At 41.0% G+C, this 27,156-nt stretch overlaps 1 protein-coding gene across 1 annotated transcript in view; it reads left to right on the top strand.

Annotated features, from left to right (window-relative positions):
- Positions 1–25,252, top strand: part of lrrc49 (leucine rich repeat containing 49) — a 47,162-nt gene extending 21,910 nt beyond the window's left edge. The window contains exons 9-18 of the mRNA XM_083552359.1: positions 2,073–2,134; positions 3,519–3,666; positions 8,492–8,575; positions 12,504–12,679; positions 13,468–13,569; positions 19,615–19,849; positions 20,498–20,683; positions 20,850–20,959; positions 23,336–23,489; positions 24,442–25,252. Coding sequence (XP_083408485.1) covers positions 2,073–2,134; positions 3,519–3,666; positions 8,492–8,575; positions 12,504–12,679; positions 13,468–13,569; positions 19,615–19,849; positions 20,498–20,683; positions 20,850–20,959; positions 23,336–23,489; positions 24,442–24,657 — 1,473 coding nt within the window. The 3' untranslated portion in view covers positions 24,658–25,252. The remainder of the gene's footprint in view (positions 1–2,072; positions 2,135–3,518; positions 3,667–8,491; positions 8,576–12,503; positions 12,680–13,467; positions 13,570–19,614; positions 19,850–20,497; positions 20,684–20,849; positions 20,960–23,335; positions 23,490–24,441) is intronic.
- Positions 25,253–27,156: the final 1,904 nt, after the last annotated feature.

The following is a 27,156-nucleotide window of genomic DNA, read 5'->3' on the forward strand; positions in this document are numbered from 1 at the left end:
AATAATAATAATAATAATAAAAATAAGTAGTCACTTTCTCATTCTTTAAGATTTTTATTCAGGTTACTGAAGTGCTCATGCAATAAATTCATGCTGGAAGTAGTAATTATAAGATGTTAAATGATATTGCATGTACCTCTGGCAATCACACAAATGTATGTAGGTGCCAACGTGAGCCAAGAAAATATTCCCTACACATTTACACAATAGAAACCACCTTGATCGCTCAACACAACACAGGTTGGGTCCATAGACTCATGCTAATAAGGCTGCAATTCGTCCCTATTATCTGCATGCCAGTATTTTTGATGAGTCAGTATTTTTTCTAATCTTCTCCAACTTTCTTGGTCAACCTCAGACTCCTGTTCTTTTCTAGATCTGTAAAGTGTAATCTTCCGCTAGTCCATCCACCCCAAGGTTTGATGACTTCTGAGTTGCTTTTCAGCGCTCCATGGATGTGATTATTTAAGTTTTTGTAACCCTTTTTGTCATCTTGAACCGGTCAGGCTATTTTCCTCTGAATTCCCTCAGGAATCAGCAGAACTGTAGTGGACTATTTGCACCCACCATGTTTGACGTGAACAGTAACTGTAGCTCTTTATTTAGGTGTTCCTGAGTCCTCCACTAAGAAGAAAGAAAGAAATTAAATAAAAACGATATCTGGCTAAAAATATATAGAACAGTCAGTATGAGCTTGTAGACCATTCATGAGCTTACAGATTTCAGATTGGCCAGTGCTTTCTTCACTTTCTCGACAAGCCACCAATCACACGCTCCGTTTTGAACTTGTTTTGATCGCTGCTTGTTGTTATTTACTTAAAGTCATTAAAAAAGGAGGTTTTGGGCTCATGATGTATGTAATAGATACCGGTCAGTGTTGATCATTCTATTAATCGATCGGTGTGCCGAGAGTCACATTAGAGTCTTTTCACATAAACTGAGTCAAATAAGCAAAGATTCTTTTGACATAAATGATAATAAATCATAGTACTTTGGATACATTTTACCTATTGTATCTCAAGTACATGCTTTGTGTAATTCATCCTCCAATGCATGACATCAACAGAGATTCGTACTCGTTGATTTAGGACGGTTTGCCGCAGAGAGATTCTTGGTCATTTGTAAATCAATAAATTTTTACTATCTTTAGTGCAAGGCTGAGCCATCTGTGCCTCGCTGAAGTAGGTCTTGGACAGGGTTGCATCCCCAGAGGCTAGATAATACCTAATTATTATACAACCAGGCAAGAGGGCACTCGTCTGAGTGTGTACATGCCTGCCTGTGAGCATTATAATCAGCAACGAAGGGTGCAGCGAGGAATGTCGCTATTGTGAGAGGCGTTAAAGGCAACTTGCCAGACGTCGCCGGTTAGTGCTGACTCAAGGAATAATACGATACCGATGTTTGTGTGTTTATGTGTGGGTGGATGAATAAGGATTGGGATGTGCCTGAAGTCTCAGCAGCCTCTCTGCCTGTAATACAAACACACACTCGTGTTGCATCACAACTGTTGCCCTTTGTGACCTTGCCGCCCGGCCGTGTCCTCATCTGCCAGTCACAGCCATATCCACCCTCTTTTCCTTCCCTCCCTGTCCCCATTTTCCCTCCTTTGTTCTCCCTCTCTCTCGTTCATACTGACTCCACATCGACGCGCACACGGGATAATCACGAAACACATCCCCCTCATTAGCTCTTCCGTTGCACACGTCATCAGCTGGAGCATCTCTGCTGTGTGAGCATCTCCCCTGCATTTTCCGTTCCTCTCATCCTCCTCCCTTCCTTCTCTCCCTCCTCCTCTCCTGCGCCGTGTTCACACCCCTCCCTAAGCGAACAGCCGCAGCAGGCTCTATGTGCGAGTGTGTTCCTGCATGTGCGCATGCGTGTGCGCTGGCCGGATGGAGCAGTTTGCCGGCACTGCAAGGTGACTGGACGAATGGTAAGAGCTCGCGGCTAGACAAGGGATCCTGCAGCATCCCTCTTTCCTTCTCACTCCTCCCTGTTCCCTCATTTTTCTCCCCCTTTCTCTCTCTCTCTCTCTCTCTCTCTCTCTCTCTCTCTCTCTCTTTGGGTAGACGGAGGTGGACCAGCTGCCCTCTCTCCAGCGTCTCTTTCTCAGCGGTAACAGCATCAGCAGGTAAGATAAAGTGCAGCTGCATTACCCCCCTCCTCTCCTCTCCTCTCCACCACTCCACAAAAGTGCTAAGGTAGACATTTTTTTTTCTTTTGCCCTGCCCACGCATGAGGACTCACGCTTTATTACGATATAATCGTGCTATCTGTGTGTAAATGCTGCAGATGTTTTATAAGTTCTTTATATATTTGTGTGTGTGTGTGTGTGTGTGTGTGTGTGTGTGTGTGTGTGTGTGTGTGAATATGTATCTTCTTTCACTCTCTCTCTCTCTCTCTCTCTCTCTCTCTCTCTCTCTCTCACTCTCTCTTTCTCTCTCCCTCTCTTTCTCTCTTTCTGTCTCTCTTTCTCTTTGTGTTATATATTCTGAGTTCTGCATGTACTGCTTCTTTACTCTGAAATGCTTTGTCCTGTTTTTTTGCCATGTCATGCGTCCACCTTCAGCCAAGCATTTAGAGAAAGAAAGGGAGAGAGAGAGAGAGAGAGAGAGAGAGAGAGAGAGAGAGAGAGAGAGCAAGAGAGTGAAAGAGTGACTCTGCATTTTTGTTCATGACACTGGAAAAGTGGGAAGAGAATGTGATATGATGAAGGAGTTGTGATGTAGGTTATCATGTAGGTAATAATACGGTGATGGAAGGCAGGATGGGGTGATGGAGGGGATGATAGATGTGTGATGGGATGATAAAGGGGTAATAGGGAGGTGATGGTGTTATTGTGGAGGTAATAAGGGGGTAATGGAGGGGTTGATGGCAAGTGTAATAAAGTAGGTGATGGAGGAGGTGATAGACGGGTGATGGATGGGAGATGGGGTGAAGGTGAAGGTGATTGAGAAGATGATGGAGAAAGTGATAGAGGGGTGATGGACGGGAGATGGGGTGAAGGAGAGGGTGATTGAGGAGGTGATGGAGTGGGTGATGGAGGAGGTGATAGAGGGGGTGATAGATGTGAGATGGGGTGAAGGTGAGGGTGATTGAGGAGGTGATGGAGTGGGTGATGGAGGAGATGATAGAGGGGGTGATAGATGGGATATGGGGTGAAGCAAATGGTGATTGAGGAGGTGATGGGATGAGAGGAACAGGTCCAGGGATAGTACTGATCACAAATAGATAAAAGGTCCAGGCTGATGAATTATTCATGCTGCAGTGGTTTGTTTGTGAGTGTGTGAGAGAAAAGAGAAAGAGAGAGAGAGAGATGCAAATGTGAAGGACCCAAGCTGTGTTTTAGGTTACTCTCTTCTCTTCTCTTCTCTTCTCTTCTCTTCTCTTCTCTTCTCTTCTCTTCTCTTCTCTTCTCTTCTCTTCTCGTTTAGTACAGTAGTAGGTGTTTATCAAATACTGTGTGTGTGTGTGTGTGTGTGTGTGTGTGTGTGTGTGTGTGTGTGTGTGTGTAGTTTTAATGACCTGGCCTGTCTGGGAGACTCGTGCTCTCTGAGTGAGCTCACTCTGGATGGGAATCCTGTAGCTCAGGAGTCATGCTACAAACAGACAGCGCTGCGGTGCGTGCTTCCACTCCGACTGCTGGACATGAAGCGCATCACAGTAAGAGACTGTGTGTGTGTGTGTGTGTGTGTGTGTGTGTGTGTGTGTGTGTGTGTGTGTGTGTGAGTACTTGGAAAATCTCTTCTCTGGTTCATGCGAGCTCTGATGCATTGCCTGTATTTATACAACAGTACAAAAGTATCCAAAGACAAATAATAAATACATAAAGGAAACATTGTTTGATAAAGCAATCCTGAAGCCCCGGTATCGCCAAGCTGCCACTCTTGGGCCCTTGAGCAAGGCCCTTAACCCTCTATGCTCCGGGGGTCCCTTACGAGGGAAATATCAAGGTCCGTGACGTCGGAGTGACGTGGGGCCGCCTTCCCGTGGGCTCACCACCTGCAGGAGGGACCGTAAGGGACGGTGCTGTGAGGATTGGGCAGCGGTCGAAGGCGGGGGCCTGCTTAGACTGCTGACCCCGTGACCCGAATTACGGATAAGCGGGAGAAAATGAATGAATGAATGAATGAATGTTTGATAAAGCAATATTTTTCTGTATCAGTTTATTTAACATGTGTGGAAGGAGTCTTCAATAGAGAGGTGTTTATAGATGGTATAATATCAGTTACTACAGCATATACACATATCAGGCATAACATTATGACATTATAACATTATGAGCAGTGAAGTGAATTACACTGATTATCTCTTCATCATGGCAGCTGTTAGTGTTTGGATTTATTTATTAGGCAGCGAGTGAACATTTTGTTCTCAAAGTTGATGTTAAAAGCAGGAAAAATGGACAAGAGTAAGGATTTGAGTGAGTTTGACAAATTGTGACGTCTAGTCGTCTGGGTCAGAGCGTTTCCAAAACTGCAGCTCTTGTGTGATGTTCCTGGTCTGCAGTGGTCAGTATCTATCAAAAGTGCTCCAAGGAAGGAACAGTGGTGAACCTGCGACAGGGTTGTGAGCGGACGAGGCTCACCCATGTGCTCCCATCCAACAGACGAGCTCCTGTAGCTCAAACTGCTGAAGAAGTTAATGCTGGTAATGATCGACGGGTCACGACTGTTTTGGCAGCAAAAGAGAGACCAAAACAATATTAGACACGTGGTCATAATGTTATGCCTGATCAGCATATATGTTAATAAATGGTTGAAAGGTGTATTAAATGTGTAATATAATTGGTATGGTGTAATTAAATTCTCCAGTTATAGGAAAAGAATCCATCTCAGGTTGATAAGTGTGACCCTGCGTTGCATCATCCCTCAACCGTAATGTGTTGTATATTCCTTACATAGTGAGGAAGATTCTTTGGGGGGAAGAATTCAAACTCCATTTTCGTTGGTCAAAGCAGATAAAAACGTGCATCTTTTAAATGTGTGATCCAGCAAGGCGGAGATTTTCACTGAGGATAATGTAGATGATGAGTATAGAAGGCTGGAGCGACTGCGGTTTCCGTCCTTTCTGAGTTTGTTCACCGAGTTGGGCTTCTTTTTAAAAAAAAAAAAAAAAAGGACAACTGTGACTTTTTAATGTCACCTGAGTTTTGGAGGCACGGCCTAAAGACTGACGGCGGGATTTTACAGTAGAGATTAAGAAGACATGCCTTTATTTTCCACATGTACATTATAGAACATTAACCTCTTTTCTTTGCATATCCCAGAGAAATTAGGAAGGGTAGGGTCAGCTATGATATAGCACCCCTGGAGCAGAAAAAGGTTAAGGGCCATGCTCAAGGGCCCCACAGTGCCAGAAAGTGATTCTTTTTTAAATTATGGATCTGCTACTTAATAATAACCAGCTTTACGTTATATACAAATGGTGTTATTGACCCTTTCGGGGGAAATAATTTGGAAAAGTAGCTTTCACAATGATAAAGAGGTAGCTGGTTGCCTGACCAGTATTTATTAAGCAAACTTTATTGGCTGAATAGATAAAAAATATTTGGGGTATTAGCAAGAGGCTGTGTATATTACGAACACACACACACACACACACACACACACATACACACACACACACACACACACACACACACACACACACACACACACACACACACACACACACACACACACACACACACTTGTATAACCGTTGTTAATGAATCCGTTTATCGTCAGAGACGCCTACGTCTCTTCTAATCCGACCTTCAGGGAGAAATCAGTAAACGCATCAGACACTCGCAAAAAACTCATTTAGAAGTAATTCTTACTATTCCTCAGGACTTTCCATAAAAATCAGATGATTCTGAGAAACACTGCTGAGTGAACAGTGTCTGTCTGATCTCGCCGCCGCCGCCGCCTCAGGCCAAGTGTAATTAAACCGCACAGGGAATTGGACACACTGCTTTAGTCTCGTTAGTCTTAATTACGATTCAGAAAAGTGGCAATTAAACCAAAAAGCATTATATTTGGTATTAAACCCATGAACAGCAGAGACATAGGTTCTAAAGGAGATCAACCTGCATTTATACCAAACAACTGTGCAAATTTATGCATGTATAAATTAAGTTCAATGACACTTATACATCTATAAATCCTTTTTTATTTAGTTATTTTAATTACATAATGGAATATCTTTCATATCTTTTATCCTGGTGTCGGTGTGACTGCAATTCCCGGATCTTTACTGGAAAGACTGAACAATAACGAATGGGATGAGACTTTTGGAGTCGTAACTCGCTCAAAGGCAAACCAAACATTATTATCGTTATTATTTTGCACAGGAGCGACAGAAAATTACAATCTTCTTAAGAAAACTGAGCATTATCCTGTAGACTTTATGAGGATTCTGTTTAAATAGTATAACGATAATAATATTCAAATGTAATTGTAATTTAATAAAAATGCATAAAATGTTCATAAACATATTTCAAATGTACTTTTTTAAAAAACAAACCTAGCTTAAGTAATTAACTTACTTAACTACTTATTTACTTATTAACTAACATAATTACTACTTACGTACATATTTTCTTACTTACGTACTTGTTTACTCGCTTATTTGCTTACATATCTACTTTCTGACAGACGTAATTACTTACTACTTTATATTACTTACACACTTACTAATGTTCTTAATTACTAATTGCTTAATTATTTATTTACATACTCAACACTGTTTCAAATAAACACCTCCTCCCCAACCCGCTAAATGTGTTTAAAATGCACGTAAACGTAAAAGTAAACGTTAGCTGTCAAATCACTAGATAATCCAGTGGCATACATATGTTTTATAAATGATGCTCCTCACTTTGCTGGGGAAGTTCACGTAGGTCAAAAGTTTGTGCAGATACTCAACTTGTGAATCATAATGATATGTTAATTACAACCTAATATGGTTTACTTGAACATACCCATCACTGGACGTGTATGTCAAACATAATACACTATTTGGACAAAAGTATTGGGACACTTGACCTTTCCAGCTATATGGGGTTCTTCCCCAAACTGTTACCACAAAGCTGGAGGAACTCAATTGTACAGGACGTCTTTAGATGCGGTATAACACACAAAGCAAGCTCTATAAAGATATGCGTTACATGCTTTGGAGAGGAAGATCTTGAGTGGCCTGCTATAGAGCTCTGATCCGCTTGATTGTTTCCTTCCAACTCATGAACTTGTGTAGTGATCCACCCACGCTTCTCTGTATCAGCATGGCACGCAGAGCAAGTTCCAGACTGTTCTACAGGAAAAGTGTTTCAGAACGTACTTCTTCCCTGTGCAGATTGGAGTGCCCTGGCCTGTGGGGATCTCGTGCTGACTGACGTGTCAGAGCTTGGGAGGTGTAAGGGTGTGACTCGACATGCCCATCAGATACGATTTTCACAAAACAGGGTCACCTGATTGACATCTGTGAATGAGTCTAGGAAAATATGTTACCTTTGGTTGCATCTTGTTGCTAATAGTGCTGATGATAAACGTTTTCCCCTCAAAAGCTTGCTCTGGTTTCATTTGTCCATGTTGGTTGTTTAGGCTGATCATAATCTATGGAATGTTTTTTCTGTATCTATGGCTGAAGGCTAAACATTTTGGATTTCTACTTATAGCGTCAGGCTCATTATGAAACCGAACCTCACAAGGCTGCCAGTCATCATGTAATAGGTTTATAGAGGTCTAATTTCATTAGCAGAGAAAAAAACAGTGAGTTGATGCTTTTCCAAGAACTGCGCCTCCTAAAATCTTTTATTGCTCTTATACTACAGCAATTTTTCAAGGCTATAGAATCCATCAATATTATAGAGAAATGCTGTATAGCAGAGTGCTGCATCACAGACAAGAATCTCATAAAGTGAGAATGAGAAATAAAGCAAGAAACCTAATTAACACAATGCAACAAGTATCCTTTCACTGTAGCCACAGCTGCACCTACCCCGTACATCATCTCTAGCAGAAGCATCAATTTTAACCTCAAAAATTCGTGCATTCATGTGCATTTTTTATGTACATTTATTTTGTGCATTTTTTCTGTGCATTTTTTCAGTGCATTTCTGTGCATTGCGGTTTTCCTGGGGATTTAAAATTAAGGCGCAAAAGAAACCAATGCTAAGGAAAACGAACCAACCATATGGTATGAGTCAGAAATAACTTGTTTTGAAGAATCAAATGTAAACATAAAAAAGTAAGTTTAAGTCACTGGTATAGGTTTTCTTTGAAGCCGAGAAAGTCTGGTGTCCTGCCATATGCCCTAAAACGAATTACAAAAAGGAAAACATCTGGTCTCCAATTCGATTCTGTAATCCTCTCTGAAAATCTCCACCCTGGGCATGATCCTCCTCACATTTACACACTTGTTTCTTCTAACCTGAATGTTCTGTCCATGTACAGTATTCTTTCTGTAGCTGGTCTGTGAACAGAGTGTCTCTGGATTTGTTCTGTAGGAGGAGGACAGACGCGCGGCAAACCTTTTAGCGCGAAAGGAGGATGAGAAGAAACGTGAGAGCCACAAGCAAGCCGCTCACAAGGTAGATGCCCTCCAAATATCCTGTCACCTGTCTGTGCATATCCTGCTGTTTCAATTCTTAAGGATCGCTCTCGTCTGCTTTTAAGCGACTAGCGTGATATCTTTAGCTGATATCCTGCTGCTGCCGTCTCAGTGACAGGCTGCTCTTTAGGCTCATGCAAGGAGGAAGAGGACACTCATTAGATGAGTCACTAGAGAGCCTTAATTGCATTTGTAGAGACACTTGAGTACTTACGAGACACTATTCCTCGAAGCACATTGTTAGTTATTGTTAGTTATGATCTAATAAAGGAAAAAAAAAACAAGGTAGTAAGATAGTTTACCACCTATAACAGGGGTCCACAAACTCTTTTCTGTGAGGGCCACATAATTTTTCCTTTATTTAATGGGGGACTAGGTTGGTCTGAGTCAAAATATTACCAAAATATTAGTGACTACCAGTATTATGGTGGAGATTTTATTACATAAACAAATGAGCATTACATTTCAAGAGATATATCGCTTATTATAAGAATAATGGATAAAAAAAACAAACATAACACTCCATGTAAAATATTACTGAACTTTATTACAAAGAAATATATACTAAATCATGAAAATGTGCAACAGGAAATACATATGAATATATTCATGAATAAATCTAATTATATAATTAATAAATTATAAATGTATATATTATAATTAATAATTAATATATATATTCTCTGTGCAGTGCAAGTAACAAGTAAAAACAAACAGCATATGGTGTCAGTGAATTGCCTCTAGAGGCCGCTCTTGTAATGACAGCGGACTGGAAGCCGGAAAAACTATCAGTATGGATTTTTGCAGATACTGTAGCGATAGTTCCAGCAATCTAATATGGGTAGTAATCTTTATTATTAACAAAGATAGATTTTAATAATAATCAAGGTAAATACAATTTATAATAAAGGTCAAGGTTTGGGATAGTGTGTTAGGTTAATGTGGCTTTTGCATTTTTATAAAGTACACTTTTATACAAAAATACACTGACTTAGGGTTTTATTTAGTTATAGGAAGCAAAACATCTAATTAAAAATAGTTTCCGATTTCCGATTATCAAAATAATTGTAAATTTCAGCCCTAGTCTGAATACTTCCTGAAGTATCTGTGTCATCTGGGTATCAATATCAGCTGCTATTTAAGGCTTAAGTCAGTGGTGGATGAAGTACATAAACCATGTTGATGAGTAAAAGTAGAGATGAAATCAGTAAAAATATGACTTTAGTCAAAGTAAAAGTGTCCCTTTAAACTTTCACTTGAGTAAAAGTACAAACGTATTTGCCTTCAAATGTACTTAAGTATCCAAAGTACTATGATTTATTATGACTGTAATGTTCCTGTTATTATTTTTGTCACATGACTCTTTGCTTAATCAACTCAGTTTATGTGAAAAGACTCAAATGTGACTCTCAGCACAACAATCTTTTAATAGAATGATATTAATGAGTCAAACACTGATCATGAGTCCAAAATCTTCTTTTCAGCTACTTAAAAAAAAATCAAGCAAATAAGTCCACTGCTGTTGTGTTGAGTTCGAGTCAAGAATTACTTCATCATTTATTTATCTTTAAATGTTCTGCTTGCTGTTGAACTGATGCTGAACTGTATGTTGGTGATCAGTAGATGCCACCAAGCGCCAGGCAAAAGTTCAAAACAAAGTGCGCCTCTCGACCCTGATTGGTGGATCGCTGCATGTTTGACCAGTTGAGTTTTTATCTTCATAAATAAAACAAATGACTGATTTCGCAAAATGTAGATGAGTAAAAAAGTTATTAGACTTTGAAATGTAGTGATGTGAAGTACAGAAGCGTAAAAAAGCTATTTAAGTACAGTACCGAATTGCATTCACTTCCTCACCGTCCACCTCTGGCTCCAGTAACAATAGTTCCAGAGACTTCCTTCTGTCTGTTACAAAGTACTGACACTGGAGACTCCTTCCAAAAAAAAACCCAAACAGAAGAGTGCAGAGACAGAATTACAAGACGTGTTTAGATTTATTTTCTGCTCCTTAATTTAGCTCTAACCTAAGGACTGGCAAAGTCTTGTGTTTTTGTGTAATGTGTGTGATTTATTTGTTTTTCTTCATGTCTGTGCCCATAGAGGGCTGGAGGATGGTGCAGAAGTCGGAGAAAATAGTAGAAGTTGATGGTTTCATTGTAATTGAAGCCAGATAATCCCTGATAAAATGTCAACTCCTTTATGCCTTATTACACACACACACACACACACACACACACACACACACACACACACACACACACACACACACACAAAGGGAGTGGCACATTCCATACCTGCTCGAGGAGAAACCTAATAAGCGGCAAAAAGAAGCTCCTCTTATAGTTCCTCTATGTGTCCAGCTTTGACTTTCACTGTAAAATGTTGCTTTGTTTCATTTGCACATGATGTCATGGTTGTGATCCCCTTTAATTCTCCACTAATCTCATCTTTCTCATTTGGGTTTCATAACGAGGGTTTCGAATGTGCCATCTCATGTGCCATCTGATAGCCATCGATGAGCTCAGTGACTGCTGTTTCATTCCTGTGGAGAAAATCTGGAGCGAGAATGTACCAGAATGATAGAGAGAAATCACAGAGAAAGCACAGCATGTAATGGAGCAATTAGAAAGCCAGAGCTCTGTTTTGTGTAGGAGCAAGCTCTGAACTTGGTTCCTGAACTGCCTAAATCTGCTCAAAAAAGCAAATATCTGCAACCAACAAAATGGGTCAGAACGATACTAGAAATATGTGCCTCAGCCACAGGCACCAAAAGCATCACCTTAGGATGTTATTTTCACTTATTTTCATGTTGTGGTTGTTTTTTTTAAGCCACATTTAAGCTATAGATCATTTACCAGTGATGTCCAGTATATGGACAAAGGCACCTGACTTTTCCAGGCATATGTGGTTCTTCCTCAAACTGTTACCACAAAGTTAAAGGCACACAACTGTATAGAATATGTTTGCATGCAGTAGCATGAAATTCTCCACAAAAGTCGTCTCCATGAAGATACGGTTTGAGTGGCCTTGCTATAGAGCTCTGACTTTAATAATGCTGGCTGAATTTCGCACAACAGAACAATCCAAAATCCAGTGGAACATCTTCCAGGAAGATTTAAGGTTATGTAGCTAAATTGACCCATTTATTCCCCCTCAAACTGGTTCTCATTTCAACTGATCAGTTCCAGGGATTACATATGGCCCAACTAATAAAGGTCAACTTGTGCAGGTCTTCTGATGGCCAGGATGACTTGACTTTTCTTCTTCTTCTTCTTTTGGCTTCTCTCTGATCGCCACAGTCTCCATACTACTCTGTCCTCTACATCTGCCTCTTTTAAACCATCTACCTGCATGTCTTCCTTCACCACATCCATAAACCTCCTCCTAGGTCTTCCTCTTTTCCTCCTTTCTGGTGGCTTCATACCGAGCATTCTCCTACCGATATACCCCATGTCCCTCCTCTGCACATGTCCAAACCATCTTAATTGCGCCTCTCTCACCTTGTCTCCAAAACGTCCTACATGCGCTGTCCCTCTAATAAACTAGTTTCTATTCCTGTCTATCATTGTTACTCCCAACGAAAACCTCAACATCTTCAGCTCTGCTACCTCCAGCTCCACCCCCAGTCTTTTACTCAATGCCACTGTCTCCAAACCATACAACATCTCAGGTCTCACCACAGTCCTATAAACTTTCCCTTTCACTCTTGTAGATATCCTTCTATCACAAATCACTCCTGCTATCACTCTTCTCCACCCACTCCACCCTGCCTGCACTCTAATAGTCTTCTGGTGGCCACGATGACTTGAATGTTCTCCTAGTCGCTTAAAAGCTGCTATCCAAATGCATGTTGGAAAAGCTGCTATTAAACTGTGATGTCGCTTTTTTCTTTTCCCGTCCGCATCCAGGAGAAGCGCCGGCTGGCCATCCGAAATGCAGCGCAACAGTGGGAGGAGTCAAGGAGCTTCCTTGAGCTGCCAGCACAGAACGGCTCTAAAGAGGAGCTGAGCCCAGAGAACACTCCGGCCCACAGCCCAGGACAGACCAATGGGATCGCTCAGGAGCACTCACCCGATGACCTCAGGTAAATAGTTTGCAGGAGTCATAGTTTTAGAGTTTAATAAGAAATTATATTCTTTATGTGTGTAAAAAAAAAGAAAATAGACAATAATTAATAATTCAGTTCTTAACATGACAATGTATTATTTGTTCAGAACCTTATTTCGTTACTGTGTCCAGATTAGCAAGACTTAAAGTGCGACATCGTTTTACCCACATCTACAACTACAGATTCACAATAAAACAGTTAAATAGGGAATAAAACAGGTCAAGGTGTGTCATGATTGGTGAATAATCAATGACGGGGTGATGTGGTGTCACACAAAGTTTCTTTTTCTTACATAAATTAAGGCAGAAACAGTAGCTTTATTGTTGTCTCTGTACCTTTTAACAATAAATACAGAAAGGTCAGTAAAAATGCTGCTTGTCTTGTAGACTTTCCTTCGGTGGCACTGAAGACTCCTTCCATAAATGCTGAATAAAAAGTTTTGTTTTATTGAAGCGTGTGCTCGTGTTAATGCTCATTAACTTAAACACGAGGCGTGCCTTAAAGCCAATACTGTCAAAACTGATGTTAAAGGAAATTAAGCACATTTTCTGACCAATCAGAATCGAGCATTCAACACTGTCACAGTATAGAAGCAATACCATGTTGTAAACATTGTTCATGTTATATACAGTATATTGGGTAAATCATCCATGATTGTTGTTACTTTTAGGCTTATGACACTCCCACTCTTTCCAAGGAAGAGATCAAGTGCTTTCTGATCTTGTATCTGTGATCTCTCATGTGTTTCCCTTTTTCTTTCTCAGACGGGACAGAGGGAGTCCTCTCACTGTTCCTGAGCGTCCAGCAGGGGGCAGTGACACTAAATTGCGTTCAAACAGTCGCCCCAACAGCCCTCGAGACCCCAAGTACGTGCGCGCACACACACACACACACACACACACACACACACACACACACACACACACACACACACACATTCAAAACATTCTGTATCATTCTTTTGTTGAAAGTCTGCTAAAATGCAGCTTGAATTCAAAACCTGTTAAGTAGATCACATCTAGACGTTTCCCCATTTCCTCCAACTGCATCCCCACATTTACATTGACATTACAGTCCTTCTGTGTTTGATCTGCTCTCTCCTCACACACATTGATTACTTGCTACTGTGTTTGTTTGTGTGTGTTTTTATTCCATTATACAGATAACTAAATGTTCAGACACACACACACACACACACACACACACACACACACACACACACACACACACACACACACACACACGCACACACACACACACACACACACACACAAATGCACCATAACATACTTTAAAATACTGACACCATTTTTCCTACTTCTGAAGACAAACACATGCCGCCTGTGTTAAATTAATTTCGAATAAATATTTGTTCGCATTTTTTCTTTCTATTTTGAGACTAAAGGAAATAAAAAGAAAAGTTATATTATATTTTACCAGAGGCACTAAGACTACCTGAGTCACTACCTAAGTCATTAAGACTACATAAGTCACTACCAGAGGCACTAAGACTACCTGAGTCACTACCTGAGGCACTAAGACTACATAAGTCACTACCAGAGGCACTAAGACTACCTGAGTCACTACCTGAGGCACTAAGACTACATAAATCACTACCAGAGGCACTAAGACTACCTGAGTCACTAGCTGAGGCACTAAGACTACATAAATCACTACCAGAGGCACTACGACTACCTGAGTCACTAGCTGAGGCACTAAGACTACATAAATCACTACCAGAGGCACTAAGACTACCTGAGTCACTAGCTAAGTCACTAAGACTACATAAGTCACTACCAGAGGCACTAAGACTACCTGAGTCACTACCTAAGTCATTAAGACTACATAAGTCACTACCAGAGGCACTAAGACTACCTGAGTCACTACCTGAGGCACTAAGACTACATAAGTCACTACCAGAGGCACTAAGACTACCTGAGTCACTACCTGAGGCACTAAGACTACATAAATCACTACCAGAGGCACTAAGACTACCTGAGTCACTAGCTAAGTCACTAAGACTACATAAGTCACTACCTGAGGCAATAAGACTGCCTAAGTCACTACCTGAGGGACTAAGACTACTTAAGTCACTACCTGAGTGACTAAGACTACCTGAGTCACTACCTGAGGAATTAAGACTACCTGAGTCACTACCTGAGGGATTAAGACTACTTAAGTCACCACCTAAGGCACTAAGACTGTCACTACCTGAGGGACTAAGACTACATAAGTCACTATCTGAGGTTCAAAGACTAAATAAGTCACTACCTGAGGCACTAAGACTGCCTAAGTCACTACATGAGGAACTAAGACTACCTAAGTCACTACCTGAAGCTCTAAGACTACCTAAGTCACTACCTGAGGGACTAAGACTACCTAAGTCACTACCTGAGGCTCTAAGTCTGCCTAAGTCACTACCTGAGGCTCTAAGTCTGCCTAAGTCACTACCTGAGCGACGAAAGCTACTATCGGAGGTACTAATATTACCTGAGTCATTATTACATCAGAGTAGTTTATGTGCATAGGTTACACTTCTAGATTCGTAAATGTGCTTTACTTGAATCTTTTCTCTAACAGAAACCCTTGATTTTTTGTTAAAGTCTAGAACCATTAACCAGCTGTCTAGAGGCAGCTTTAACATTAACTAAATGAATTCACTATATTTTGTGTAATTTTATTAAACTGAGCAGCAAAAATTGGTATTTTACTCTAAATCACTATATAAGACAAATAATCATAAAGAATTTCAGTGTGGAAAGTTGAGCCACATCTTATACAGATCAGGAGCGTCGTAAAAAAAAAAGTGACTGATAGAAATATAAGCATTAAGAAATCCTGATATGGAGAATGAAATGTCATGAAAGAGAGTCAGCAGGAAAGGGAGTGTGTTTTTCATCCCATCCATTACCTTCCCACACCTCGGGCCATCCCATGGCTCGGTGAGATAACGCCGTCTGACTGTGTTCTGCTTTGACCTCCAAAATACGTCAAACGCAGCACTGTGTGCCTGCCAGAGCATCCGAACATACATCACACCCTTTCCTCAGCCCATGTAAAAAAAATAGCTATTATTGTTGGACGTATTTCAGCTGGCACTTATTCAGTTGCTTATAGGCAACATGAGGACATAGCTTTGTTTCTCCATCTCCTTTTCCTGCCCATCACAGGCATGTTTGTTTTAGGGACCGTGTCTCCAGGACGCTGCTCGTCCATTATCTAAGATTGTAGGCAACACTGTGATACCCTGCAGCGTTGATTGTGCGCTAGTTGCATGTGCATGTGTGTGTGCTTTGAGATTGAATGATTGAGGTAAGGGATCACGGCTTCCTGGTAGCTCCTGCTGTCTGCAGGTCCGTTCATTGGATCAATGCTATATGGCACAGAATTTTTCAAATTCAGGGCTCTGGGCTTTGGTTTTTTCCATTACGTAACATTTTTTCTTGTAAAAAACATCATACCAACCTGTCTGAAGGTTCTTGGTTTGGGTCCATTTAAAAGCTAGTGATTGGCGATAATAAAATGAAGCTAAACGGCAGAGCTCCATCACTGCATTAATGCAATGTGCTTCTGAGATTTGGAAATAGAAAAAAAAATTTTGCGATACGAAAAGTCTTCTCAATGCATGGGTGAGTTTTGGGATTTTTACACCACTTGGCAGGAGTTCACTACATTTACAATCACTACATTTACATATACAGTATATAGGATATATATTGAAGATATATATTAGATATGGAGATGTATATATAGGACATATATATAATTGAGGACATTTTCCCTATATGCTATGTCATGCCCTATATGCTTTATTTAGAGAATGACCCTATATGGGCAAAAGTATTGGCACACAATTGTATAGGATGTCTTTGGATGATGTAGCATGAAGTTTTCCCTTCACTTGAACTAGAAGAAGAAACTTGTTCCAGTACGACGATGCCCCTGTGCACATAGAAAACTCCATGAAGATCCACTTTGCATGGGTTGGAGTGAAAGATCTTCTGCTATAGAGCTCTGACCTCAACCCTATTAAACACCTTTGGGATAAATTGGAATGCTGACCTCCTCACCTCACCTACATCAGTACTTGACTTTACTCACACCCTTGTGTCTGATTGAGCACAAATGTCCACAATTACACTCCAAAATCTAGTGGAACATCTTCCCAGACGTGTGGAGGGAACTATAAGAGTAAATTGAGACTAAATGTGGAAAGAATTGAAGCACAGACCGTACTTATGACCAGGTGTCCACAAACTTTTGGCAATATAGTGTCTAGGTGGTTAATTATTTGTCTAGGTGGTTAATTATTACTTCTAGAAAATCACAAGCTACTCCCTCCCCTCCTTCTTTATCTCGACTAAATATACCCCTTGGTTTTGCAGGGCTTCCTGGAACAGCCAGGTTTTAATTTGGATTTGTTTGGCTTGGATGGAGATAATAAAGTTTGGATAAAGGGCATGATGAACACGAAAAGTGGCTTTCGGGTTCAGCTGAGTTCAACACAGCGTAGCATCACATCATTAGTTAATCAAAGTCTGTTTTTGGTTCTCAGATTTCCCTTTTTTTTGTTTTAGTTTTTTTACAAGTCCCACCAATTATATATCATTTTTAGATTCCTGTTCTTAAAAACCACAACAATAATTATGTCTGGTGGTCGAATTCATGTCTTGCTTTGATCTCGGACTAGCCGACTTATTATTTTGTACATTTGGCCCTCTTTTTCTCTAAAGGTTTAGTCGTCTGGATATTTATTTTTTTATTCTCAAGTACAATGGCCAGCTTTTACACCGTTCTTCCCACACCTGTCCACATTCAGCTCTTTCCTGAAATAAATCGGACAAATTCCTCCCTGTTCTCGGGATTCCCTGTGTGGCTCTAGTGTTACGCCGTGTCTTGCCGCAGTCTGAGTCGCCGGTGTACGAAACCCGAATAAGCTGATCGGACTTATTTAGGTGTTTCAATGCTAAAACCCGGTGTCCGTGTAGCCGATCCGCTGGCATGTCGGTGTCACAAGGCCACGGCGGTACCGGGTCACAGAGCACCACCCGGATATAGAGCCTTCCTGAGACTTACCATGATCCTCCACTCTCACGGCTTCATTATTAACTATACCTTGTCCGGCGCAGCACCCAGGAGTCAAGCAAATTAGGCCAGACGGATGTCTGTACTCTCCTACACACCGATCGGGTCTCGGTTTTAACTAACACACTCGGTTCCTCTGTCCTATTGACACACCATATACAAACGCAGTGCTTTGTAAGAGGCTCACCGATTAGCATCAGTGCTAATGGATCAAGCCGATAGGAATTGGCAGTGCACCATTTAGGCACTCAGCTCTGTAAGCAGTACTATTCTGTCTACTGTGTGTATGTCTGGACTCCCTGATCTTCACATCAGAGCTGCTGTAGGAATCCACAGAATGAATTCTCCTCAGGAAATAGCATACTACAGTGTATACCTTTTTTAATTCTTTAAATGAAGCTTATGACATGTTTATGATATGATTAAAGGAAGTGTATAGATTATAGTTTGCTATACATTTCCCTTTACCACCAGAGGTGTAAAGAGTACCTGAAAATCATTCTTGAATAAAAGCCCAGGACCTCCACATTCAGCATCTTTACCTCCAAGATTGTGTGACCGCGCCTGCAAAAATCAGTTTGCATAACCAAAGAATTTCTGCTCAAACTGTCAGAAAGCGTCTCAGGGAAGCTCAACTGCATCCTCATCGGGGTCTTGACCTGACTGCAGTTCGTCGTCGTAACCGACTTGAGTGGGAAAATGCTCACATTTGATGGCGTCTGAGGTTAGGGTTAGGAAAAATGTTCTCTTCACAGATGAATCCCGGTTCTCAATATCCAGGGCAAAACACTTGAGGCAAATGGTGGTCACAACAGATACTGACTGGTTTTTAAACCCCTCCCGGACCCCCAATACAGTAAAACTGCACATTTTAGAGAGGCCTTTTATTGTGGCCAGCCTGAGGCACACCTGTGCAATAATAAACGCAGCTTTACACAGATAATGTGGTGATAAAAATGAATAAGATGTTCTTTATAAGAGTACGTTTTCCCTGATGAACGAGCCAGTGGTGACTGTGCCAAGGAAAAACTCCCCGAGACAGCATTAGGAAGAAACCTTGAGTGGAACCAGACTCAAAAGGAAACCCATCCTTATCTGGGTTGCACCGAATGTCCATTTATTACAGAAAAACAATGTAGCAGTCTGAGGTCTCCTGTTACAATACTAAAATGTTCACCAGATTTGAGAATTCACTCAAGATGTAGGATAAAGTAACATAAGCGTACTTGTTTATAATTTTTGCGCTTCCAAAATAAAAACAGGGGCAGCTAACTGAACTGTCAGCCATGTGTTGGATTCAAGTCCTAGCAAGACTTTGGTACTGGAGCCATGCTTGAAGTGTACATGAGTTACTGACATCATATCAGTGATTTATTCCAAGCTGTCTCTTTCAGAGCTGTTGTTTTGGGCAAGCGTCCCCGAAACACAAAGATCAGCAAAACACAATATTGTATCCCACACTCTCTTAAGGCCCTGAGTCGCTAATGCTGTGTGCATGTCAGTGATTGGTCGTTCATGAACAATTCCTTCATTGTGAATGATTCTTTAAGGTGATTCAGAAGAACGAGTAGTTTCAAAGAGTGATTCGTTTATTTTCTACCAGGAGCGCATGAGCAAAACATCACAAAATCTCTGTAAGTTATGTACAGGTAAAAAACTTCTCTAGTTTGTCACTCCCATAGATGCTATGCAGTTATATATATATATACATATGCATACTGTATATAAATGATTGGAACTAAAGTTTGTGTATAAGTAAAGTAAATTAACTAAATGATTCAATCACTGAAACGATCTTCTCATCATTAGTGTCTTTTGGTTTCCAGACTCCAGGAGGCAGGGGGCGCCAGCGTGCAGAGTCTGTCTCTGTCTGAGAGCCACGTGGCCGAGCTGGATGGTGAGACGGTGCGTCTGTTCGGTCCGGGGGCTCTGGATACTCTAGAGAGAGGCTGGGGAGTGCAGACAGCCAGCGCAGTCAATATCATCGCCTTCCGCTATATCCAGTTCGACAGCATCGTGCCCACGCTGCCACGCATTCGCCTGAAATTCCCAAATCTCACGGTCAGCCTCAGAGAGTTTTACACCACCACCATCAGCAACATCCTTATAATCCATAATGTTCACTGTAACATTCCTCTCCTTCTCTCCTCTATTCCCTTATTCTGTACTCGTCATATTCCTGTTCTCTTCCTCTCATTTTCATTTCCTTTTTCTCTTCATTTACTCCTGTCCTCATCTCATCTCTTCTCCTGTCCTCATCTTATCTCTTCTCCTGTCCTCATCTCTTTTCTTCTCCTTTACTTATCTCATCTCTTCTCCTGTCCTCATCTTATCTCTTCTTCTGTCCTCATCTCATCTCTTCTTCTTTCCTCATCTCTTTTCTTCTCCTTTACTCATCTCTTCTCTTCTCCTGTCCTCATCTCTTCTCTTCTACTGTCCTCATCTCTTCTACTATCCTGTCCTCATCTGATTTTTTTTGTCTCCTGTCCTTAACCTTCCTCTGATTCACTTTTCCTTTTTCCTCTCCTCTTCCTATACTTTTTCCTTCTGCTACTATTCTTTCCTGTCCTCGTCTAATCTCTTCTCTTCTCTTCTCTTCTCTTCTCTTCTCTTCTCTTCTCTTCTCTTCTCTTCTCTTCTCTTCTCTTCTCTTCTCTTCTCTTCTCTTCTCTTCTCTTTTTTTCTCTCCACTCTTCTGCCTCTCCTCAGCACCTGATCTTTATGGAGACTAATATAACACGGCTGCTACAGTTAGCCGCTCTGGCGCAGGTAAAGAGACTGGAACAGGTGACCATTGATCCAGAGGGAAACCCTGTCGTGAGTCTGACTCTGTGGCGATCCTTTATCATATACAGACTCAACCACCTGAACCTGCAGAGGATCAATGGCACAGAGGTACACACACACACACACACACACACACACACACACTGACACACTGACACATTAGCATTCACAGCTAATTAGGTGGTCATTACAGTCTAATGGCCAGGTTGTGAGAATGTTTTTTTTTTTTTTGTGGTTCTAGTGATCATATAGCTGCTTTTGTCCCTGTTTTCAGGTAACTATGAACGATGTCATGGCTGCCGAGCGCATTTTTGGGACTCTGGGTCACGTGGCTTCAACGGAAACACCACACTGCCGGCTGCTCCTACTGCTCGAGGAGTCTAGGTGTGTGTTCATGTGAAGTTTAATATACAGTATTTGCTTACATGCTTGAATTCAGGCAATTTTGCAATGGTTATTAAATGTGTTTAACCTTTTTTATGGAAGGTTGCGAGAAAACAATTGAATGGTTTGGAGGTGAAGCATTAGGGTGGAAATAAGACTAGAAACGGCCCTGCTCAGAGTTCAACATAGTGATGAGTGTGTGTGTGTGTTTGTGTGTGTGTGTGTGTGTGTGTGTGTGTGTGTGTGTGTGTGTGTGTGTGTGTGTGCCAATGTTTTAACCTCTATTTACTCCAGGGTAGGATGGTTTCACTTGGCATCAGCAGGCGTTCCTTATTCTTGCCAAAACCACCTCTGACTCCATCTGCCACCTTTTATTTCAGTAAAGCTGCTTACAGCACCAGGCAACAAAATTAGCTATTAGCTTCACAGCGCTGTCACATCGAAGCCATCGCTTCAGAGTAACATCTCCTAAACCTGGGAATGAAACTAATGGGTTATCCTGTTAGTGGAAAAATCACTGGTGGAAATTTGGTGTGATGCAGCATGACACCATTACCACCCTAAAGCTTTTCTGTAATGACACATTCTTGAGTTTATATTTTCTTTTTGAACAGTGGTGCTCCTTATTCGGCTATACAACGATCAGGCATAACATCATGAGAGGTGAAGTGAGGAACACTGATGATCTCTTTATCATGGCACCTGTTAGTGGGTGGTTTATTTATTAGGTAGCAAGTAAACATTTTGTCCTCAAAGTTGACGTGAAGTTTGACGAGGGTCAAATAGTGACTTTTAGACGTCTGGGTCAGAGCATCTCTAAAACTGCAGCTGGGATGTTCCTGGTCAGAATCTATCAAAAGTGCCTCAAGGTAGGAACAGTGGTGAATGGGGACAGGGTCGTGTGCAGCCGAGGCTCATGTGTGGTCCGATCCAACAGACGAGCTCCTGTAGCTCAAATTGCTGAAGTTCATGCTGTTAATGATCGACAGGTCAGAACTGTTTTGGTAGCAAAAGGGGAACCAACACAATATTAAGTAGATGGTCGTAATGTTATGCCTGATCAGTGTATATTATTGATTAAAGAAAAGAATAGTATATTTATATCCCAGAAAACTTCATAACCTTCCGACAAATCAGATTTGGGAACGCAACAATGCTGTGGTTCAATGATAAAACACAGTCATGTGATCTGCTCCGCATGGATTTCAGAAGGTGGAAAAGCACTGTGTGTGTGTATGTGTGTGTGTATGTGTGTGTGTGTGTGTGTGTGTGTGTGTGTGTGGGTGTAGGTGTGTGGGTGTAGGTGTGTGAAGATTTTATAGCTGTATATAAGAGCATATACAGTTTATGGCAAAGGGGTTTTGACGGCAGGCCAGTGCTTGTTCAAGGCAGCTGCCATTTGTAGCCCATAGAGAGGAAGAGAGAAAGAGAGAGGGATTGAGATCTAACCATCTCAGACTCCAGGTGAGCTCATATTTGACTATCTGGATTTCAGTTTCAGGTTCTAAAACCTCCTTATTCAGCAGCTCGTGTACAGTAAGATGGACACACTTCACACCTCACACACACAAACACACACACACACACACACACACACACACACAAAGTACACACAAAGTACACACAAAGTACACACAAAGTACACAAGTCTTTCATTTCCTAAATATGATTAAATCCCTGAGCCACACACACACTCTCTCACACACACACACACACACACACACACACACACACACACACACACACACACACACACACACACGCTCACACATGCAGCCGTGGCTCTTATATATAGCCGTGCCGTAGCCTGCAGGTAGGCAGTGTGTTGAATCGCTGGCAGAGGGAACAGGAGCTGGCTGGTTCCTGTCCTGCTGCATTTCATCCATCTTAGAACATCCATTTATCCTGTTCCTTCTCACTCTTCTCCATGTATACATTAGATTACAACCTGGTAGTCATGTTATTTTTTACCATGCACACACACACACACACACACACACACACACACACACACACACACACACACGCGGGCACGCACGCACTTATATATCGGTACACTTTGTAAGCAATAACACAAATTTGCTGTAATATGAAAATAATCAGTGACTGAATTACTTCCCTAAAGCGAATGATATTCCAGTACCAGCACATCACACTCAAAACGCTTTGTTCCTTTTACACGTTTATCCATTTAGTTTATCTACATTTATATTATAATCAGCCAGTCGCTCTTTTTTTCACTACCCCTTTCTTAAAAGGTTACTGTAATAGGATCAGAAGAATGCATCTGATCTCAGACTTCCCTGTGTTGGAAGATTTACCGACTGTTACAAAGCGGCGGTTTATTTTTTGAAGATTCGCCGTCTTTCCCCGTAGGAAGCGGCAGCTGCAGTTCTTGCTGGAGGGCCGAGTTCGCAGGTTTGGGTTGAGCCCTGAAGAGCTGAGGGAAAACGGGAAGCTGTTGGGGGAGAGCATGAGTCGAGCACTTTTTAACTACCACAGCAAAGACTCCAGCTCTGAGAGTCCAGAGGTAACACACAGAGACACACACACACACACACACACACACACACACACACACACACACACTCCCATAAGAATTTACTTAAAAGTCTTCACAATAGCAAGTTAGTTTCTGATGTTGCTTTAGGTTTATTAGGTGTCACTTTTTAGTGGTGTGGCCAAATTCTGTTTTTCTGGCGTTAGTTTGGGGTTGTTTTTATACTTTAAGTAAAATCCTTTGATATTGAACATATTAAAAAGAAATCATCCCTCAAGATTATTTGATGTTTTCAAACTTTACTAACATAAAAATAGAAAGAAATTTTTTTTATTAGCTCCTTGTGTTATGTAGAACTGTGTACATTTCGTCTTATCTGCTTTTTTGGGAAGATGTTCAACTAGATATTGGAGTGTACTTGTGGAGATTTTGGGGTTTCATTTAGCCACAAGTGTGTTAGTAAAGTCCTGATGTAGGTGAAAAGGTGAAAAGGTGAGGAGGTCTGGAGTGCAGTCAGTGTTCACATTCATCCCAATGGTTTTTAATAGGGTTGAAGGGAGAGCTTTATAGAAGGAGATCTTCCACTCCAACCCATGTAAAGCATCTCTTCATGAGCCTTCCACACAAAGGCATTGCCATGCTGAAACAGATTTGGGTTCCCTAATTCAAGTGAAGGGAACATTTCATGCTCTTCATACACTTCAGGCCTCATTATCTACCTGACTTTACTAACACTTTCATGGTTGAATGATCACAAATCCCCACAAGGACACTCCAAAAATCTAGTGGAATGTTTTCTCAGAAGAATGGAGGCTATAATACCAGAAAATGGGGACTAAATGTTGAATAGGATGTTCGAAATGCACATACAAATCAAATGTCCAGTGCAGCTGTATTATACTCAGGTCTCAGACTCTATAGTTAACCTTCATCAATCTCTGTCTAGTATATAAATTCTAAAATCTTCTCTAAATGTCTTCAGGAGAGCAGCAGTGAGGTGCTGGAGCGCAGCTCGGCGGTGGATCAATACCTGAGAGGACTCGCGCATGCCGTGTCCAGCACCAGCGTGAAAAGAGAAGCCTTCCACAAGCTCTGGCCCACCATGTTCGTAGAGATGGTGAGGGACTGCGTGCTCAAGACCAGGGACGCAGCGGCGTGTGCGCGCACCTGCCTCGACACGCTCTCCGACGCCAAATGAGAGGGAGGAGAGCGATGAAATGGAAAGCGTGTGGAGAGAAATGAAAGGATGTTTAACTCCACCCAGAAAAAAAAAAAAAAAAACGGCAACATTCCTGATGTTTTTCCCCTCCGTTTTCAAACACAGTCTCCTATGGAGATTTAATGAAATGTAAAGATTTGAAGGTGTGTATGAATCAGACGGACTCTTCCTAAAAACAGACTCACTGTGCCACACTTTCGGTTCTAAGAAAAACATGATGCCTGTGATGTTTTTATGCTTGTTCACACACACACAAGTGTCTCAGAAGAGTAGTAATAGTAATAAACGAATGCGTTTCGCTAACGTCGGTCTTCCTAATGGTGCTGCTAACACAGACACAAAGAGAAACATCCAGTCTGGTTCTTTTTTCTGGTCCTCTGTCTAACTGAGAAACCCCTGGGGGAATCCTGACCTGAACTGAGCCCCCCTCGCCTCGTCCTCTCTTTTTTTATGCTGCTGGATATCATCCAAACGACTTTAACTCTTTTCGAACAGAGGGTTGTTTTTGCGCTTTGTTTTCTTTTTTTTTTTTGTTCTGTATTTTACAGGATATTAAAAGAGAATGATGAACTCTTGACTGCTCGGCGTCTGCGTAATGAAAGGAAAGCACGGTGTGTTTCCAAAATCAACAGCGCCCACCGGAGACGGCGCACCAGGAGTGGGCTGAATCTGTCAAAGCTCCACTCAGCCCACATGCGTGTTTGCAGGTTGCTTGGCAGAGTGTGAAAAATGTTGCTTGTGTTTTCCTTTTTCTGTGCAAGTTCACAGGAAAGTCTTAGGTGTGTAATTACTAGGGTGAGGAATGTGCAGTAGTTAGCTCCTGGTCTGCTAGTGTTTTTTAGTTTCAGAAACGGCTCTACACATATCCTTATATTACACACACACACACACACACACACACACACACACACACACACACACACACACACACACACACACACACACACACACACACACTGTTTGTCTACTGGGATATTGATCTCTAGCTAGATTACCATTATACACCTAATTATTATTCAAATCAAGTAAAATCACTTAGGATCATGTACAAGGTTATGCAGATCATTGGTCACCACATGGTCTTATGGCTCCAGTCTACATGTGCTCATGATCTCCTTTCTACATTCAACAAATCCTGTGGAACACGTTCTGATATACACTGACCAGACATAACATTATGACCACCTGCCTATTATTGTATTGGTCCCAAATTCTGCTGCTAAAACAGTTCAACTTTTTCAGCAGTTTCAGCTACAGGAGCTTGTGTAATGGACACCCCCCCCCCCCCCCGCGTGCATCCATGTACCTCGAAACTGTCACCGGTTCACCACTGTTCCTTCCAAACCTGTTCCAAGATGACACAACCCCAGTGCACAAAGCCAGCTCTATGAGGATGTGCTTTACATGGGTTGGAGTGGAAGATCCCCTGCTATAGAGCTCTGACCTCAACCCAATCCTTTGGGACGAATGTGAACGCTGACTGCACCCCAGGCCTCCTCACCTCACCTACATCAGTACCTGACTTTACTAACACACCATGTACCTGAATGAATCTTTCCACAAACACACACCAAAATCTAGTGAAACATCTTCACAGGAGAGTGGAGGATATTATATCGGGAATGTTTTGGGATGATGTTTAAAAAGCATACAACTCTTATAGTCAGGTGTCTACAAAAAGGTTTGTCCATATACAGTGTATATATATATATATATATATATATATATATATATATATATATATATATATATATATATATATATATATATATATAAAGCGCAATATATATATATATATATATATATATATATATATATATATATATATATATATATATATATATATATATATATATATATATATATATATATATATACACACACACTGGGGGAAAATATTATTTGATCCCCTGCTTTGTAGCCCATCCCAGCCTTGTGCAGTCTATAATCTTGTCCCTGATGTCCTTTAACAGCTCTTTGGTCTTTCCTATGGTGTTGGAGAGGTTTAAAAGGAAGAAGTTGATTCTGTGACTGGTGACTTTTATACGCATAATAGGTTGATATTAGGAGAACCTTCTTAAAGGAACAGGAATAATTTTGTCTGTGGGAGTCAGAATTCTTGCTGGTTGGTACGGGATCAAATACTTATTTCATTAGATCAAATGCAAATTAATATCTAACCTTTCTTTAAGATTTTTTTAAATGTTTTAAATATATATATATATTGTCTCTGTTAAAATAAACCTACCAACAAAATCTAGACTGTTAATTTCTTTGTAAGAAGGTACATTTACAAAATCAGCAGGGACTCAAATAATTATTTCCCCCACAGTGTGTGTGTATATATATATATACTCCTAAGCAAACAAATGACAAAAAATATATATTTTAATATATTTAAAATTATATTGGCAAACATCAGGTAAAAATATTCGGTTAATTGACTAATTAAAAACCTTAGGATTTTTGTATAACTGT

This window comes from Silurus aristotelis (genome assembly GCF_946808225.1).
Source record: "Silurus aristotelis genome assembly, chromosome: 10".
NCBI lineage: Eukaryota > Metazoa > Chordata > Actinopteri > Siluriformes > Siluridae > Silurus > Silurus aristotelis.